The following is a 17040-nucleotide window of genomic DNA, read 5'->3' on the forward strand; positions in this document are numbered from 1 at the left end:
TTCTTCAGCTTTAATCTACAATTCATAACCAATAGATTGTGGTCAGAGTCCACATCTGGCCCTGGAAATGTCTTACAATTTAAAACCTGGTTCCTAAATCTCTGTCTTACCATTATATATGCTATCTGAAACCTGTCAGTATCTCCAGGCTTCTTCCATGCATACAACCTTCTTTTATGATTCTTGAACCAAGTGTAAGCTATAATTAAGTTGTGCTCTGTGCAAAATTCCACCACGTGGCTTTCTCTTTCATTTCTTACCCCCAATCCATATTCACCTACTACGTTTCCTTCTTTCCCTTTTCCTACTACCGAATTCCAGGCACATATGACTATTAAATTTTCATCTCCTTTCACTATCTGAATAATTTCTTTTATTTCATCATACATGTTTTCAATTTCTTCATCATCTGCAGAGCTAGTTGGCATATAGACCTGTACTACTGTCGTAGGTGTGGGCTTCGTGTCTATCTTGGCCACAACAATGCGTTCGCTGTGCTGTTTGTAGTACCTTACCTGCATTCCCACTGTTTTTTATTCATTATTTAACATACTCCTGCATTACCCCTATTTGATTTTGTATTTATAACCCTGTATTTACCTGAGCAAAAGTCTTGTCCTCTGCCACCGAACTTCACTAATTCCCACTATATCCAACTTTAACCTATCCATTTCCCTTTTTAAATTTTCTAACCTACCTGCCCGATTAAGGGATCTGACATTCCACACTCCGATTGTATGATAATTGTATGATAGTGTAAAAAGAAGTCTCTTATAAACAAAGCAATAAAATGTGAAGTGGGTAAGTTATTTACTAAATTATAAAATGCAGTGAACAACAATAACTAAAGAGAGACATACCAGTATTTTGAACAAAGTATGTTGATTGCAACTATCTTTTATCCAAGCAAGCTGAATTATTTGATAAATATTTTCAAAAATAAAAATAGGTTTGTCTTAAGGTGCTTTAAGTTCTGATACTGAAGGGGAAGCATATTGCTACTTAGAGAATATTCTTTTTTCTGTTATGCAACATTGTAATTAGTCAAGTAAGTTGTGTTACAAGACATCTTTCACCTCAGTGGGGCATCTATGATGCAATATGGCGATTCTGTGGAATAACATGTTCCACTTCTAACCACAAAGGCTGACAAAAGATGTTCGTGGAAACTGATAATGTTGATTAGGTAGTTCTTAAGTATGGGAGATCCCACTGTACATGCTCTGGTTTGCTGTATGCGCACATGGATGCAAAAGAAGTCATCTCTGTTTACCGACGAGCTGTGACAGCGAAAGCACATATCTAGCTGCTGTGGAGGCCCACTTATGTTTTGGTGTCATCACTTGGTGCAACCTTGGAAGTCACAAAGAAAAGGGTGAGGGTGATAACGTAAACACCCAAAGAAATGAAGAATACACAAGAGATATCATTCTGCCTGAAATGGTCAAAGTAGTACAGCAGTGCATGTTATGATCTATTGTGTGCTACCAATTTATGCAAGATGTATGTCATCCGTAAGAGTAAAAGTGATTGTACAATGGAGAAATTACGATTACAATACAGCAGAGTTGCCGCAAGAATTTTTACATCATTTAGTAGCTTGAATAGATCTAAGATCTCTTTCAGCACTCACAGTCCAACTACAAAAGGAGAAGAAGTCACACGGCATGCTCTAGTGGCAATGCAGAGCATCTCCACGCAAGCAATAATTTCAAGAATGGTGATCACAAATTATCTGTAAGGTAAAGCACACACACTTGCAACCGGCTGACAGATGGAACACAACATAACCATAACCATCCAATGTTACACACCAGTATATTTGTATGCTATAGACAGAGAAATAATGTATGTGAATTCCGCGAGAGTAGATTATTTTTGAGATGTCAAAGAACATGGACCTGCCCAAACAATGTACAATGTACAATGCCCACCCCTTTGATGGAGGCCAGGTGCACTCCAACAACATGCTGTGCAATTCATGATACACCCCTGATCCCTACCGAAGCATGTCCTGTTTGCTATGGTGTCATCAAGTTACATGCATCTACAACGAGTTGTTCGTTGTTTCAAAGCACAGCATAGTGAAACACTGAACTGCATATTGTATCACGGAAGTTCATTGACATAAAAAGGGAATTTACAATTGCCACAGGTATTTCCAAACCACGTTCTGATATTTTGTTAACTTAATGCCACAAATTTTAGATATCATTTTTCTGACAAGACAATTTGATCTATTTACTGTATAATGCAATGATTTAGTAATCTTGGTTGTTGACATCTCCAATTATTTTGGTGCAGTACGATTTGTTTATTGCTGTAGAGTCTTCTCTATAACTTGTGTGTCTCTTATTCCACATAAGTCATCTTATGGAAAGTTTTTATATAATAATAAAAAAAAAAAAAAAAAAAAAAAAAACACCTTGATACGATTCATGAGCCAGTCAACCTAAATGAACTTTTGAAGTCTTTAGAGATCAGACGTTACTTTTGTGCTACTTAATTATAGGAAATAATAGACTGTTTTTATATGGAAGTGGGCTTTGTTTGCTAATTAGTATCTTTACCAACGCTTTTCTAATCAATTATTTAATTGTGATCACAGCTTAAAAGGCACGTCCCCTATGCTTGTGTTCCAATGAAAAATTTCATAAATTTATGTCACGTACTTACCTGATTCTCTATGGGCTTTGACATTTTATGCCTTTTCACTGGTTAGATTTACTATGTAACATATAATGAGCCTCACTGATCCACTTATTCCACATGCCCCAGCATGGTCGACTGCTGCTGTTTGGTGGACTGAGCAGCTGCTTATGGGACACATCTTCCTAGAGCCACTGACAGCTTCAACAAAAACATTTTGTGCATACGGTCGGCCTTCATGTGCAACAGTAATAAAAATTCTGTCCATATTACAATGTGAACAGTGTAATGTGGTCATACAGCCAGAAGACTTTTATTGAGATATGAGTAGTTACTTAATTTCTGCAACCTTCCCAGATTTCATAACCATCAAATTCATGGCTTACAGCTGTGGGGGAAGGTGGGTGAAGTACAATAGTTATTGCTGAACTTACTAACACAAATTATTTTAGATACAACAGCAGCTATGAATACAGTTCACTGGACTGAAATAATAATTATACACATTGTCAATTTGCACCAACAGTAATGATGGCAATAAGACTTCCACTGTAGATGGTAGTAGTTTACTTCTTCATCCTAGTGCAACATACTACTGTACACAGAAATTACAGAGTTCAAGAAAAAGGTCCCTGAGAGCTGCAATAAATACCCATCTCGGTGAAAAACACTTTTAGTCAGTCACTGAAAAATTCATGTCCATTGCAAATTGTCATCCATTTCAATAAGACGGCACTAAGGGATACGGACACCAGAGCTACACTACCGTGTGGTACGGCACAAAATATGCGCAATTCTGTACACAAGCTACAACACCATTACTGCACAGAGACACATACACACACACACACAACTTCAGGATGACAAAGTGTGGAGCGAGGTGGACACGTGCGGAGTGGAGTGGATTCCACGACTAACTTGACGTGCAGGCGTGTCCGAGCCCGAGTCCCTGGTACTTGGGCCTGATGGCGGCCGGCACGGGTTCTGTTATGCCAGAGCTGTGTGCCCCCAAACCTTTGCCCGGCTCCCAGCCCATATTGCGCAGCATCGTGTTGCCGATGTTGCTGTCCGGAATGGGGCTGGCTCCAGCTCCCACGAGTTCTGAAACACCACAAGAAATATGCCATTTTCTGAAACTTGAGCTTCTCCCAGTGTATCAAATGTTCAAATAACGTACTGGAATGTTGCCAGATAAACTCATTAACAACAGCTTGTAAGATGTGTGTGTACCTCAGATCTCTTAATTTATCTACGTATTGCACAATGTATCAATGTATGTGGAATTTTTAACAGTTTTCTGAACTATATACTTTTTGTGACTTTAACAGAACTTTATTATTTGTTTCTCGCCTGACAACTGACCCGGACTGTCAAGAGCCAACATGCGGCGAGTGTTGTGCAGTAGTATGTGAGCGAGGGAGGCACTGCGAGGAAGAGCTTCTTAGGGGTTTGTTTGCACTCGGTAGCAGGCCACATTAATTGTCTACTACAATTTGCAATACATTAATGGCTGTCAGTGCATTAGTGGTGCACAGTCTTAAGAGAAATAGATAACTGACACAATGGAATTTTTGACGAAATGGGGTGAAACTGTTTAAAATTAACCCAGTCTCCATTTCATGTTTGACATGGACTGTGACTAACTCAGATCTCAAATGATCCTGGTAAAACAGGATCCTACCCTCAATTAAAGTTTGAGAGCTCGTTCCTTACAGAGCCTATACATTTGGCTGAGGATGAGAATTTAACCAGCATTAGTGGATTATAGGGGAGGATTTTATAAGCCGATATTTCGATAAATGAATACACCGTAGTTTTCGAAGCACAAATAAATGTTAATTGCTGTATTTGGAACGAGACCCTCACTGGATAGTGCTAAGTCAACAGGGAACCAAAAGACAGCAAATGCCAAATGACAACACATACTGTAAACAGCTAGAGCCACCACACAATACAAGTTAAGCCGAGACAGACTTCATCAATAGTGAAATATTAATTAACAATGACTGTACAAGTAGTACAAAGTCTGAGTCTCCGTTGTTTGACGACGGACAAAGCAGGATTCCAGGCAGAATTTTACAAAGCCCCTTTTCCCCCCATTTTTTTCCCCCAAGCAGAATATTTCTTTTTACTTTGTGTGATTAAATTTAGTTGAAATAAGCATGAATAGCATTTACAGATAACATGCAACAAAAATTAGATGCTACAATGATAGTCTGAATCATCGCCATATTCATTCTTAGTGCAATGAGGTTTCCGTGTAACAATATTTTTATGAGGAAATATGTGATTCATCAGTGCTCTGGGTAGAGATATGTGGTGCAGGCATGACTGTCATTCCTGTATTGTGATTTGTGAAATGGGGTTGCAAAATAAATAAATAAATAAAAATCTGGATTCAAGCACATTCTTTTTAAAGAGAGGTACGGATGCAAAGAAATTCATCCCTGTTTTCAGAAGGCAGTGGGGGACTTTGCACATTCGTATTCAACTGCTGCCAAGTGGGCAAACGAGTTTAAATTTGGTCAGATCAGCTTAGATGATGATCTACATAGTGGTTGGCTAAGATGTGCCACTATCCCCAGGAATTAGTGGATCCCCAATGAAACGTGAGGTACTGTTGAAGCTGTAGGGATGTGATCTGAATGGGCGTATTTCAATTTAACAGTAGAATTGTATATGGGAGATCCACATGACAGACTGGTGCCGTGACTCATTGCAGGATCAGAAACACATCAGAATGGAAATCTCAGAACAATGTTGGACCTCTTTTCAAAGCAGCTAACAATATTTTTTTGAACCAGATTATGACCACAGATAAAACTTCAGCTCACTGCTATATCCCAAAGAGAAAACAACAGTCAAAGCAGTGGAAACATGTTGATTCCCCACCACCAAAGAAAGCATGGGAAAATACAGTTAGCTAGAAAGGCTGTGGTGTCAGTTTTCTGGAATGTGTAAGGGATTTTGCTGAGAAATTAACTTCCGACATGTCAAACACTTACAGAATAATACTCCACTAACCTCCTGCACACACACACACACACACACACACACACACACACACACACACACACACACACACACACACACACACACACAGATTTGGCAAGGAGAAAAGCGATATTTCATCACGATTATGTGTACTTCCACAGAAGTGTCATTGCCACAGAGAAATACGTTACCCGAGTTATGAATTATCAATGTCGCCCGATTTGGCAGGGAAATCTAATGTTCGGCATGCAAGCAAGGCATTGGAACATCGCTGGAGCAAAGTGCATTAGTGCACAAGGAGACTACATTAAAAAATAAAGGTTCCCTGAGGTAACCAGTTTCTTAAAATTTCATTACAAGAACTTTTCAAATTACTCTTACATGATTTTCTTAGCTTTTGTTAAAATAATTTTTGACTTATTCCACATCCCTGAAGCTGGTTCTTCTTGACAGGATCCACAGAACATGACAAATGAATGAAAGAAGAAATGAAAAGGAACTGACTCCAGTCTCCACCCTCCCCCATTTCTCCAAAATGGGAATCCGACACAGACACTAGTTGTGTTTCAGAAATACGTTCCAACCTGGGGCCAACATAACTTTGAATATGACTGCAAGTGTGGTTTCTGTAATTTAGTGTAATCATTCTTCATACCAAACACATTAACTGTTACATTAGAAGTGCAATAATTCTTATCATTTTTTATACAAATGAGTAGACACATGTTGGGTTTCCAGTCAGTGTCATTTCCATATTATTGACAATTATAGGTATTTTACAAGTTCCATCATCTCCTCCGATGTACAGTGAGGTACCGTGGCTCTGGCAATGTGCGCACACCTTGCAAAATAGGTCAGCAAGTACTGAGACACAGTTGAGCCACTGCACAAGCCTTGAAAAAGCCTCAAGGAATAAATGTGTGCCATGATTGTTTTTAATGAAACCATTACATTACTATGTTATTGATTTTATTGGAGAAGCGATACTCACTTATTTAACGAAGAGTTCTTGAGCTATCAAGAGCTCAAGAGGAGATCAGTTTGTCTAGTTTTGCAATCAATCTTATGTAGAATAAATACAACGTTCATTTAATCGTGGTAAAAGTTATTGTCAACTCAATACTGAAAGTCTGTTGGAAAGACCTGGGTTCCATATTCAAATCAGTGTCATTTATGACTAAAATACAGGTGCACGGTGGTATTAAAATAGCTCAGTAATGGAAGGTTACCTTGATCCAAAGAGACACCCACTCACAACATTTTACAAAATCTGACACATTTAAAATGAATCATCTGAAAATTTTAATTCTAGATCACATACTGCATGGCAATTTTTGAGAGCAAATGCCACTCTTTCAGATTTAAGACATTCGAGGACATCGGTCAGTTCATTTGCTGAAGCAGATAGCTATTTGTGGTTGGACGTATTAGTTATTTGTTCCTTCATATTTTATCAAGTACTATTAGCAGGAGTCTTAAAAATGCCAGCTTTGACTACATTGTTATTACAGTTACCAATCATCCTTCCAAGACCAGTACAGTATTCCTACAATTCAATGCAATCAAATTTGAATCAAATTGGCATCAAATAAGGGCAAAGTAAAATAATCTTGAATGAAATATTCACTCTGCAGTAGAGTATGCACTGATCTGAAACTTCCTGGCAGTTTAAAACTGTGTGCCTGACAGAGACTCGAACTTGGGACATTTGCCTTTCACAGGTAAGTGCTCTACCATCTGAGCTACCCAAGCACAACACACACCCTGTCCTCACAGCTTTACTTCTGCCAGTACCTCATCTTGTAACTTTCTAACTTCAAAGAAGCTCTCCTGCAAAACTTGCAGAACTAGCAATCCTGGAAGAAAGGATATAGGGGAGACACTGTTCTGCCACAGCCTGGAGGAGTTTTCTAGAATGAAATATTCAACCCGCAGCAGGGCATGTGCTGATATGAAACTTCCTGGCAGTTTAAAACTGTGTGCCGGACCGAGACTCGAACTCGGGACCTTTGCCTTTTGCGGGCAAGTGCTCTACCACCTGGGGACTGGAGGGTCGTGCAGTGCAACATCCTCACAGGAACCATCACTAGTCGCCGCTCCGTGCCACAGGAAGCTACGAGACATGCTCACCCGCCAGTGTCGGCGTAGTACTGGAGAAGCCAGTTCAGCACTGCCTCCCAAGCAGTGCGTGCACACTGCCCGCCATATGCTACTGTCGGCTCTCTTGGCACTGCAATATTACAAGGGAACACCTGTCCAAACAGAGAATAGTACACACTCACAAGACTGTCCGAGCCGAGTAAATTAACAAAGAATTGTTGCACGACTACCATCAGTTTGTCTGCAGCTTCCCCAAACGGCACACTTGTCTCCCAGACTATCACCGAAACCCGGCAACACCCACAGAAGACTCGAACAAATCCTGACAAACTATTCGTGTCCCATACCAGCACTGTTATAAAGTTGTTATCCTCAAGTAATTGAAAAGCGAACAAATTTCCAAAAACACTACTACTCAAAAAATAGTTCTTTTAAAACATTTAGAGTTGAATTTATCATGACACACACATCAGCAACAGGGTACACACTCAGCTTGGACGAGAATGGGGAAGGACAGGGAAATTACTACAAATAAATAAAATTTGGGAAGCTGAGGAGAAGACGCCCAGTGAAAAGGCAGACAACAACCGAGGAAAAGAAAATTGAAAGAATTAGGCTGGGAAGATGGGGACCGAGGGGGTGGGACTGACTTTTCGAAACCACCGAAACAGTGGTGAAGGTTATGATCCCAGGTATCACACTGCAATGTAGGAGAATGGGGTGTCGATCACAATTTACTGTTCCACACACACAGATCTTTGTGTGTGCATTTACAGTTAATTATCCATTTTATACACAGAAGTTGATGAAGAAAACGATGACTTTAGAGTGCAACCGACCAATTTGTATCAGAAATATAGTATGTATTATTCATCAAACAATGGAACCAGCACTGGAATGTAAACATATGGCACTATAATGACCTAATTCTTTAGAAACACAGACAGTAGTTTTATTTGAAGTATTTGACACTGTAAAACTGAGAACAGGTAAGAAATATCAGAATTAGTAGTACTCAAAAGAGGAAGACTTAACTTTACTCATGAATTATTAATGATTTCTAACAAAATATTGTTAATTCAACTGAAATCACATAATTAGGAAAATAAATATTTGTAAAACAGCAAATCTATTACTCAATAAGACGCTCATATCAAAATCCAGTTCACGATTCAGATCTGTAAAATTTCAATGGTAAGTAAGAGAGAAGTACAGGATGTGGGAAAAAGAACTATAAATCTTCACTTCTATTTGCACCAACACAAGCTTCTTATCTCTAACCAGAACCCAGTCCCACATACTGTTTCTGCGTTGTTGCCTGGCTCATGGAACCCACTGCTGAAAATGGCCTGACCAAATTAGCCATCTCTGGCTGCAACCCCTCCTTCCACAACGATCTCCATCTGTTCAAATTCTGCCAGTCCTTAACCCTCGCCAACTTAGTCCTGCAAAACTGTCACTCAGATCCAAATCTCCTTGCAGTACCTCCTATCCAACCATAAAATTCTCCTGCTCTGCAATCCCAAATTCCTTCTTCCCATCTCTCACACCGATAGCCTTGCCTTTCAGGAACTAGAGCAGCATGTACAATGGCACCTCAAAAAACTTTACAACCTCTTCCCCTCCTCCTGCTGCCTAGGGCTACAACTGTCCATCACCATTGCAACATGTCCCATCACAGCTGACGAACCCTGCCTCAAAGGCCTTCTACACTTACCCCAACTTCAAAAACTCCCTCCCACTACTATACAGAATCCAGAACCTAAACAGATCCAAAAGAAAATCACGAACCTTTCTTCCAAAAGCCTTAGCCCTCCATAAGTATCAGTCCTTTCTGAACACCTAAATTTTTGCCCCAATCCCAAATTCTGTTATCCAGGACTTGTTAAAGATATTTTCTCCTTCTTCCGGTCCCTACAGTGGAAACACTTTTTCTCCACCAATCAGACTCAATCAAAGAGCAAAGTTGTACCCTGCCTGACTCTGTTCACTCCTCCACCCAACTGTGATCCATCTCCACTGCCCCCAAATCACCCCCTGCCAACTTTCCAGAATTTCTTAACATCAAACCCCACCTCACAATCATTCCCTGAATCCCTCAATATGTAAACCAAGCTTATATCCATGGAAATAACCACTCTACAACACCTAAAAACTGATCCAGACCTTATAATCTTACCTGCTGACACACACTCACCACTGTTGTACTGAACTGCAAAGATTACTTGGCAGGACTGCACCAGCAGTCACATCCATACACCTACAAACCATGCCACGGTGAATCCATTCTCAAAATTCAGCAGGATCCTTCCTAGTCTGTCTATAAAATTCTTGGACAGAACCTCTCCCCTGAGCCTCCCCCCCCCCCCTCACCCCCACCACACTCCTACCTTCTACATGCTTCCTAGAGTACAAAAACCCAAACACACAGGATGTCCTATTGTGGCAGGTCACTGTGCCTCCACTGAGAGAATTTCTGCTCTCATGGACCAACATCCTCAGCCTACTACCCATAACCTACCCTCCTATCTAAAAAGAGAGAAACTATTTCTCCTACAGTCACTATTCATTTACCATGTGGCACCTTGCTTGTCACTACTGATACCCTCTCCCTCTACAATAATATCCCCAATTACTATGGCCTTGCAGTTTTTAGCTCTAGGTTTCCCAAAGCCCAACTGATTCCAAACCTATAATCTCCTTCCTGATCATTATGACTGACTATATCTTCACCCACAATTATATCTCCTTTGAAGGCATCACCCATGAAAAATCTGTGGTACTGCAAAGGGCACCTGCAATGGCCAACCTATTCATGGATCATCTACGGATCCTTCCTAACCACCTAGAACCAGAAACCTCTCACCTGGTTCAGATCCACTGATGATACCTTTGTAATCTGGAATGAGGGTGTGAGCACACTACCCTCATTCTTCCAGAACCTCAACACCTTCTTCAACATTCACTTCACCTAGCTCCTCTTCAACCCAACAAGCCATGTTCCCTGATGTTGACCTCCACCATATGGATGGCTATATCAGTACCTCTGTCAATATCAAATCCACCAACTATCAGCAATACCTCCACTTTGACAGCTGCCACCCATTCCATACTAAGAAGTCCCTTTCATGCAGCCTAATTACTCATGGCAGTCGCAGCTGTAGTGGCGAGCAGTTTCTCTTCAAATACACCAAGGGTATCACTGAGGCCTCCACAGGCCAAAAGTGTCGTCCAAACCTTTCACAGAAACATACATCCTGTGCCTTGTCTCTCCAGTTACCCACCCACTCTCACATACCCACTCTCACGCCACAGAGGAGCACTCGTCAAGTGACTCAGTACCATCCAGGACTGGAGCAACTGAATCATATTCTCCACCTCGGTTTTGACTAACTCTCATCATGTCCTGAAATGACATATCTTACCACTATCCTTCTCACCCCACCCTCAGCGATACTCCGCCACCCACTGAACCAAAACAATATCCTTTTTCGTTCCTACTCCACCGTAACTCGCAAATCCTTGCTTCATTGCTCATACCCCTGCAATAGACCTAGATACAAGACCTGACCCACACATCCTCCCACCACCACCTACTCCAATCACAGGCACCACCTATGCCATCAAAGGCAGGGCTACCTGTGAAAGCAGTCACATGATCTACAAACTAAGCTGCAACCACTGTGCTGCTTTCTACGTGGGCACAACAACCAACAAGCAGTCCATCTGCACGAATGGTTACCAATAAACTGCGGCCATCAGCCAGATGGACCACACAGTTGCTGAACAGTGCTGCCCAACACCATGTGTTTCACTTCCTAACTGCCTCACAGCGTGCGTCGCCTAGATCCTTCCTACCGACATCAGCTTTTCTGAACTGGGCAGGTGGGAACTCTCTCTACAACATATCTTACGTTCCTATAACTCCCCTGGCCTCAAACTTATCGAGTCCCTAGCCTTCCTGCACCTAACCCCTTTTCCTGTTCCCACCGTAGCACTACACAGCCTTCTATTCTACCAACACACCCACTGCTCTTTTTTCCTCTCCTTAACTTCTCTCCTGGCTGCCCCAGCCTTCCCCCCTCAATCCTGACAACTGCATCTAGGAGCCCTACCCTCTTCCCACCACGTCCCTGCACACACCAATGAGCAGCAGGTGTACTTCCACCACCCCTGCCTTGCTATGCCTCCCCTTCCATCTCCCAGCCTCCTCCTTACCCTCATCACACACAGAATGCTTCTCTGTTTAAGTGCAGATGATGTATGCAGTCCAACCTCTGTAGCCAGACACAGTGATCACATATGTGTAAGTTGTGCTTGTGTAAAGTGTGCGTTTTCTACTTTAGAAGAAGATCTGTTGACCGAAAACTCAAACGCATGGATATCTTTTTGGTGTGCTTCCTGCAACTCCTATATGGTGAGCAGCAGAGAATCCTTTTCATAATATTGTCATTATTCTAACCTGGATTTTCTAGTGTTTGAAATTCTTTTATGCTGTGCACTCGGAAATGAAGAGCCACCAGCATATTTGGCTGCAGGATATGATACCTGTGACCCTAACATACACAAGTATAGGTTGTTTCAAAAAGTCAGTCCGACCCTTTACGACCTCCCTATGTGACCACAAGTGCAATCAGCATTGAGCAGTATGAAAAACGGCAATGCACCACATGTGTGGGACATGTACCATATAGCACCAACAGGAGATACATACGGCATATAGAGAAAGAGAGCAAGAACAGTCAAAGGTTTGTTCAAACCATATAGAGCAATGCATGAACACCAAAAACCTGAACAGGCAACTGTACCGTGAAAGCCTACTCACAGCGTTTCGGAAAACAATATCAAGCAAGGAATTTAGAAATATTTTACAGACCCCTATGGACCACTCATGGAGAAATTGCAAACTGTAGCCTCCACAGGGGCATTTCAGCTCTCCCCCCACATTCCATCTGCATACGAATGGGATGGGGAGAAACCGTAATACGGGGTACAATGGGAGTACCCTCTGCCGTGCACTTCACAGTGTTTTGCAGAGTATGGATGCAAATGCGCATGTTGAGAGATGAAGCTTTTTGTAATAATGAACAATAACTGGCATCATATGTTTAATTTGAATGACACAGAACTTTGAAAATAACTATATATTTTAGAGTCAAATGCTGACAAAATACGTACCCATTGGCTGTGGCATTTTTCTTCTTTTCTTGAAATCACTCAAATGGTGCTGGTGATGGCGTGATGCAGGGTGAAACCGGCCCAAGGCCACCTGCTCGACTCTCACCGCCTGCATCGTGTTCCTGAAAATAAATGAATGTCAATAAATTACCAGCTGTGCTCAATTCGACAGACGGCAAAAATAATTATTCAGTTATGGAGGTAAGAACATAGAGGAACATAACACAGTTGAAGTGAACAAAATGGGGACCAATTTTCTTTGGAAGCACAATCAAGTTAGGGTGTCAGGCAATACTTTCCACATTCTTTCAGGCGAGTGCCATGTCTGTCCCAAATTTTATCTCTGAGAATACGGTACGAGACAGCTAAAATACGATAACACAGGACAGAGTTTACACAACTCACGAGCAGATGCACATGCAGCTCTCCTCCCGTAAGTTGTTTCACAACTGTGGCATCAGGAAGGGAATCCGTCCACAGTCTTAAACAACAAAATTTGCTAAATCCTGAAAAGGACCTCAGACTGGATGGGTAAGTCATAGGGAGAAGAACTAAGAATCCTGCAAAGTTTTATCACAAAACTGCAAAATAATTTGTGGCTTAATGAAAGTTACACTTTAGTTTCATCCTACTTGACTTAGTAAGTATTACAGCAGCACTGTAGACTAGTGCTACAACAACTTTCAAGAAACCAAACGAAGGACAATATTGTGGCTGGATTTGTACCAGTTCACTAAACAATCTCAAGCAGTACAAGTTAATTCATGGTTTACAGGAATGTCTTGCACAGCACCAACTTGTGGAGCATTAATGTGCAGGAACTGCACACCTCCGACTAGTTCTGGGGTGCTCCAGTAAGCTACTGCACTAGCCACACAATGTCAAGTGGGGCACGATGCATGGTTGGCCATTTCCTGTCTGTAAGGAGGTATGGCGTGGGTATGCACGTGGCCAGTTAGATGGTAGGTTGGCAAACCCAGTCTCACCACACAGATTGCAGGGAGAGCAGTTTCATTATTACAAAATTTGCTGGCACAAATACGACTTATGGTGCTCGTACATTCAAGAGAGAGTTCAGTTTCTCTGCACTGAATAAACTGCAGTACTTAAAACTTCAATGGGGTATCTGCAGCCTAATTGTACACTTTAACTGAGCTTGTTGTTGTTTTTGTTGTTGGGGCCTTCAGCCCAAAGACAGGTTTGATGCAGAGCTCTCCCTTCAACTATGCAACATACGTACATTTGAACCTCACTATTGCATTCATGCCTAGGTCTGTGCAATACCAAACTGTAGATTCCTCGATATCTCAGGATGTGTCCCTCGACTTTTCGTTGAGATATGCCATAAATCTTTCTTCTACAAAATTTCATTGATTATCTCCTCAATAGTTACTCGTTATACTTGTCTCCCTGTATCATTCTTCTGTAGCATCACATTTCAAAAGTTCCTATCCATTCCATTCAACTGCTGTCCCAAGTCCTATGCCATGCCTCACAATTACAATGGCACTGGCTACTACAAAGCTTTTATTTCTTCCCCATGAATTTAATTTCCCTTCCTAAATTTCTCCTTTGTTGTAGTGCTTGTCCAACATACAGACTTCCCTTTGTTGCCCTCAGCCTGATTTCTACAGACAGCTTTTCATGCCTTTATTTTCAGGGTGCATATGTGGGGAAAAAGGTTTTTCCTGGTTAAAAACACACTTTTTTCCATGTTAAGTGACAAAATACTTTCCCTCAGAGATAAAAAACTTAAGAGTTCTCTGAATGGTAAAGGTTTCGTACACCAGTGTAGAACTTCGCGGCACTTCAGGAAACAAAACCCAAGAAAAATCAATGTTTTGGAAAGGTCTTCAACATGTGGCAACACGTACACTGCATACTTTCATATTACAAAAGTATAAATATGAACTCCACTAAATACAGCACGGTAGCTTCCGAAGCACTGAAATCGGGATTGTGAGGCGCTTTTGTCAGTCAGTCACAGCTTATGTCAGGTCATTAGTCTACCAATGACAGCAGATATACATACAAGAAAAGCTAAGCTTTCATTTATAATATTAGTCTTTTATAGTGTGTGTGATATATGAAACAATGTGGCAGTAAAATTTTACATAATGTCATAAATGGCTGGTCTTTTAGGTCTGAAATTTTTCTATGTGGCTGGTCATCAAAGTGTTAAGCTCTGAATGAGAGTCAAATGATCCACAATTTAAGGAATTCATGCGCCATTCTTGCACTTAACATAATTCATCTTGCATAAAAGGAAATTTACTGTGAAAGTAACTCTTCTCAAACAAGCATTCACAATATTTTCCGGCAAACTGGTAAGGGCCCCACAAACAAGCAATGGATTACAACGATCCATCAAATGTAATATTGCCTGTAATTGTTCACTCATTCCACACATAAGTGATTTGCCAAGCGATTTCCATCAATATTATGAACTCACTGAATCGAGACATTCTGCTATGGAAAATGAACTGCTATGTTAAGCAGCAGTTGCAGTTCTTTATTGCCAATAATACTCACAATTATAATTTATTAAACTTTTTTAGAAACACTTTTTTGCAAACTGTAGGTTACCTTACAAAATACATTACATTTTCCACTGACGCCAAATGAGTTGTCTACATCTTTCAATGTGCCAATACAATTTGTTTCACATTTATTAGTCCTGAATGTTATGAACTGTATGAAGGAGAGTTAGATTACATGAAACAATGAGGACTTTGAGTATAATTGTACAATTGTAGTTTACCCGTAACATTTAAATTAAAATGTCCTTTTAACATTAAATTGGATACGTATGTGATTCTGTTTAGAAGTTAAAACCTTTAATAATAGTATAATAATGTCATAAACCACTAAAAATCGTAAGAGGGAGCCCACTGAATCACGATTATGAACTTCCCATCAATTCTAACTCTATAGCACTAGCTTCAAAATGCTAATGGCTGCAACACTGGAGGGTGTATTTGTATTAGTTCTTTGTCATCCCTGGATAACTTTAAATTCTAACATAAATTTCTTACTCAATGTGGCACAGCAAAACAAAACTGCACAACCTTGATTATACAGAAAGAAACAAGTCACAACCATATTGCCACATGATACTGCTAACCAGCCAGGCAGTGACAGAGTGTGCACAAATCGCATGTGATTCATCAGACTGCCTGGGATTTTCACATGACCAGTAGCTGGCAACCTTCGCTGAGATTTGACTAAACACGTGCATCTATGAAGCGACTGGTCACCCACGTGAGGATTGCTGCAATCTGGTGCCCTTTAGAAATGTAAATAGTTGTGGTGTCCCACTCGTCAAAAGCAGTTGATTGTTATGAAGTATTGTACTGTCTGTCCTAAAGCCTCTGGCGCAGTTTGCTGCTTGTAAATGGCACATTTGCTTTCCAACTAAAATTTTATTTTGGTGTGATTCTCTCAGTTCTGTTTTATTGCTGCAGTAGCAGGCTAAAGTAAAATTCTTTGTTAGGGTATCAGTTCTTACCAGTCAAATTTACATAAATTAAACTGAAAACTAAAGTAACAAAAATTCCCAGAATTCTAAAAAGTTATCAGAGTTGTCCTGGGGCGTATACGCCCTGATTTTATACTTACTCCCTATCATCAATTAAATTACAATAGAAAGCACCTGAGTTAGCAAGTTATCAGTAGTCAGATTCTTCCCTCTGGTATTTTAAACAATATGTAAACCATATGTACTTCAGTCCATATATTTCAGTCAAAATGAAGTAGAAGACTTTTTCTGAAACAAAATGGACCCACCCAATCACCTCGACACCTATTGTGACAAAGTGTACACAACCAAACTGAAAGGACAGTAAATGAATTTATGAAAGAAGAGGACGAATACAAATGTGTATAATGCATACTACGAAATCTGCAGTACTGGAAGATCACAAGGACTGCGACTACAATATAGGTTGCAAGAGTGTACGAGTGCTAGCTGATGACGATCTGTGTGTGGGCGCAGTGAACGGCCAGGTTATCAGTGCCCTTGCACGATGATATGAGGGCTATCCAGAAGTTTTTAAATAAAAAAAATTAATAATGTGGAAAAATGCAATTTCATTATCTACACTTTAAGGGGATTTAGGA

General features: G+C 40.6%; 1 protein-coding gene across 1 annotated transcript in view; it reads right to left on the reverse strand.

The window, feature by feature from the left end:
• Window positions 1–2938: 2938 nt before the first annotated feature.
• Window positions 2939–17040, reverse strand: part of LOC126291653 (G patch domain-containing protein 2) — a 146609-nt gene continuing 132507 nt past the window's right edge. Inside the window, exons 11-12 of the mRNA XM_049985219.1 lie at window positions 12922–13043; window positions 2939–3750 (exon numbers count right to left, since the gene is read on the reverse strand). Coding sequence (XP_049841176.1) covers window positions 3563–3750; window positions 12922–13043 — 310 coding nt within the window. The 3' untranslated portion in view covers window positions 2939–3562. The remainder of the gene's footprint in view (window positions 3751–12921; window positions 13044–17040) is intronic.

Source organism: Schistocerca gregaria, chromosome 9 (assembly GCF_023897955.1).
Source record: "Schistocerca gregaria isolate iqSchGreg1 chromosome 9, iqSchGreg1.2, whole genome shotgun sequence".
Taxonomy (NCBI): Eukaryota; Metazoa; Arthropoda; class Insecta; order Orthoptera; family Acrididae; genus Schistocerca; species Schistocerca gregaria.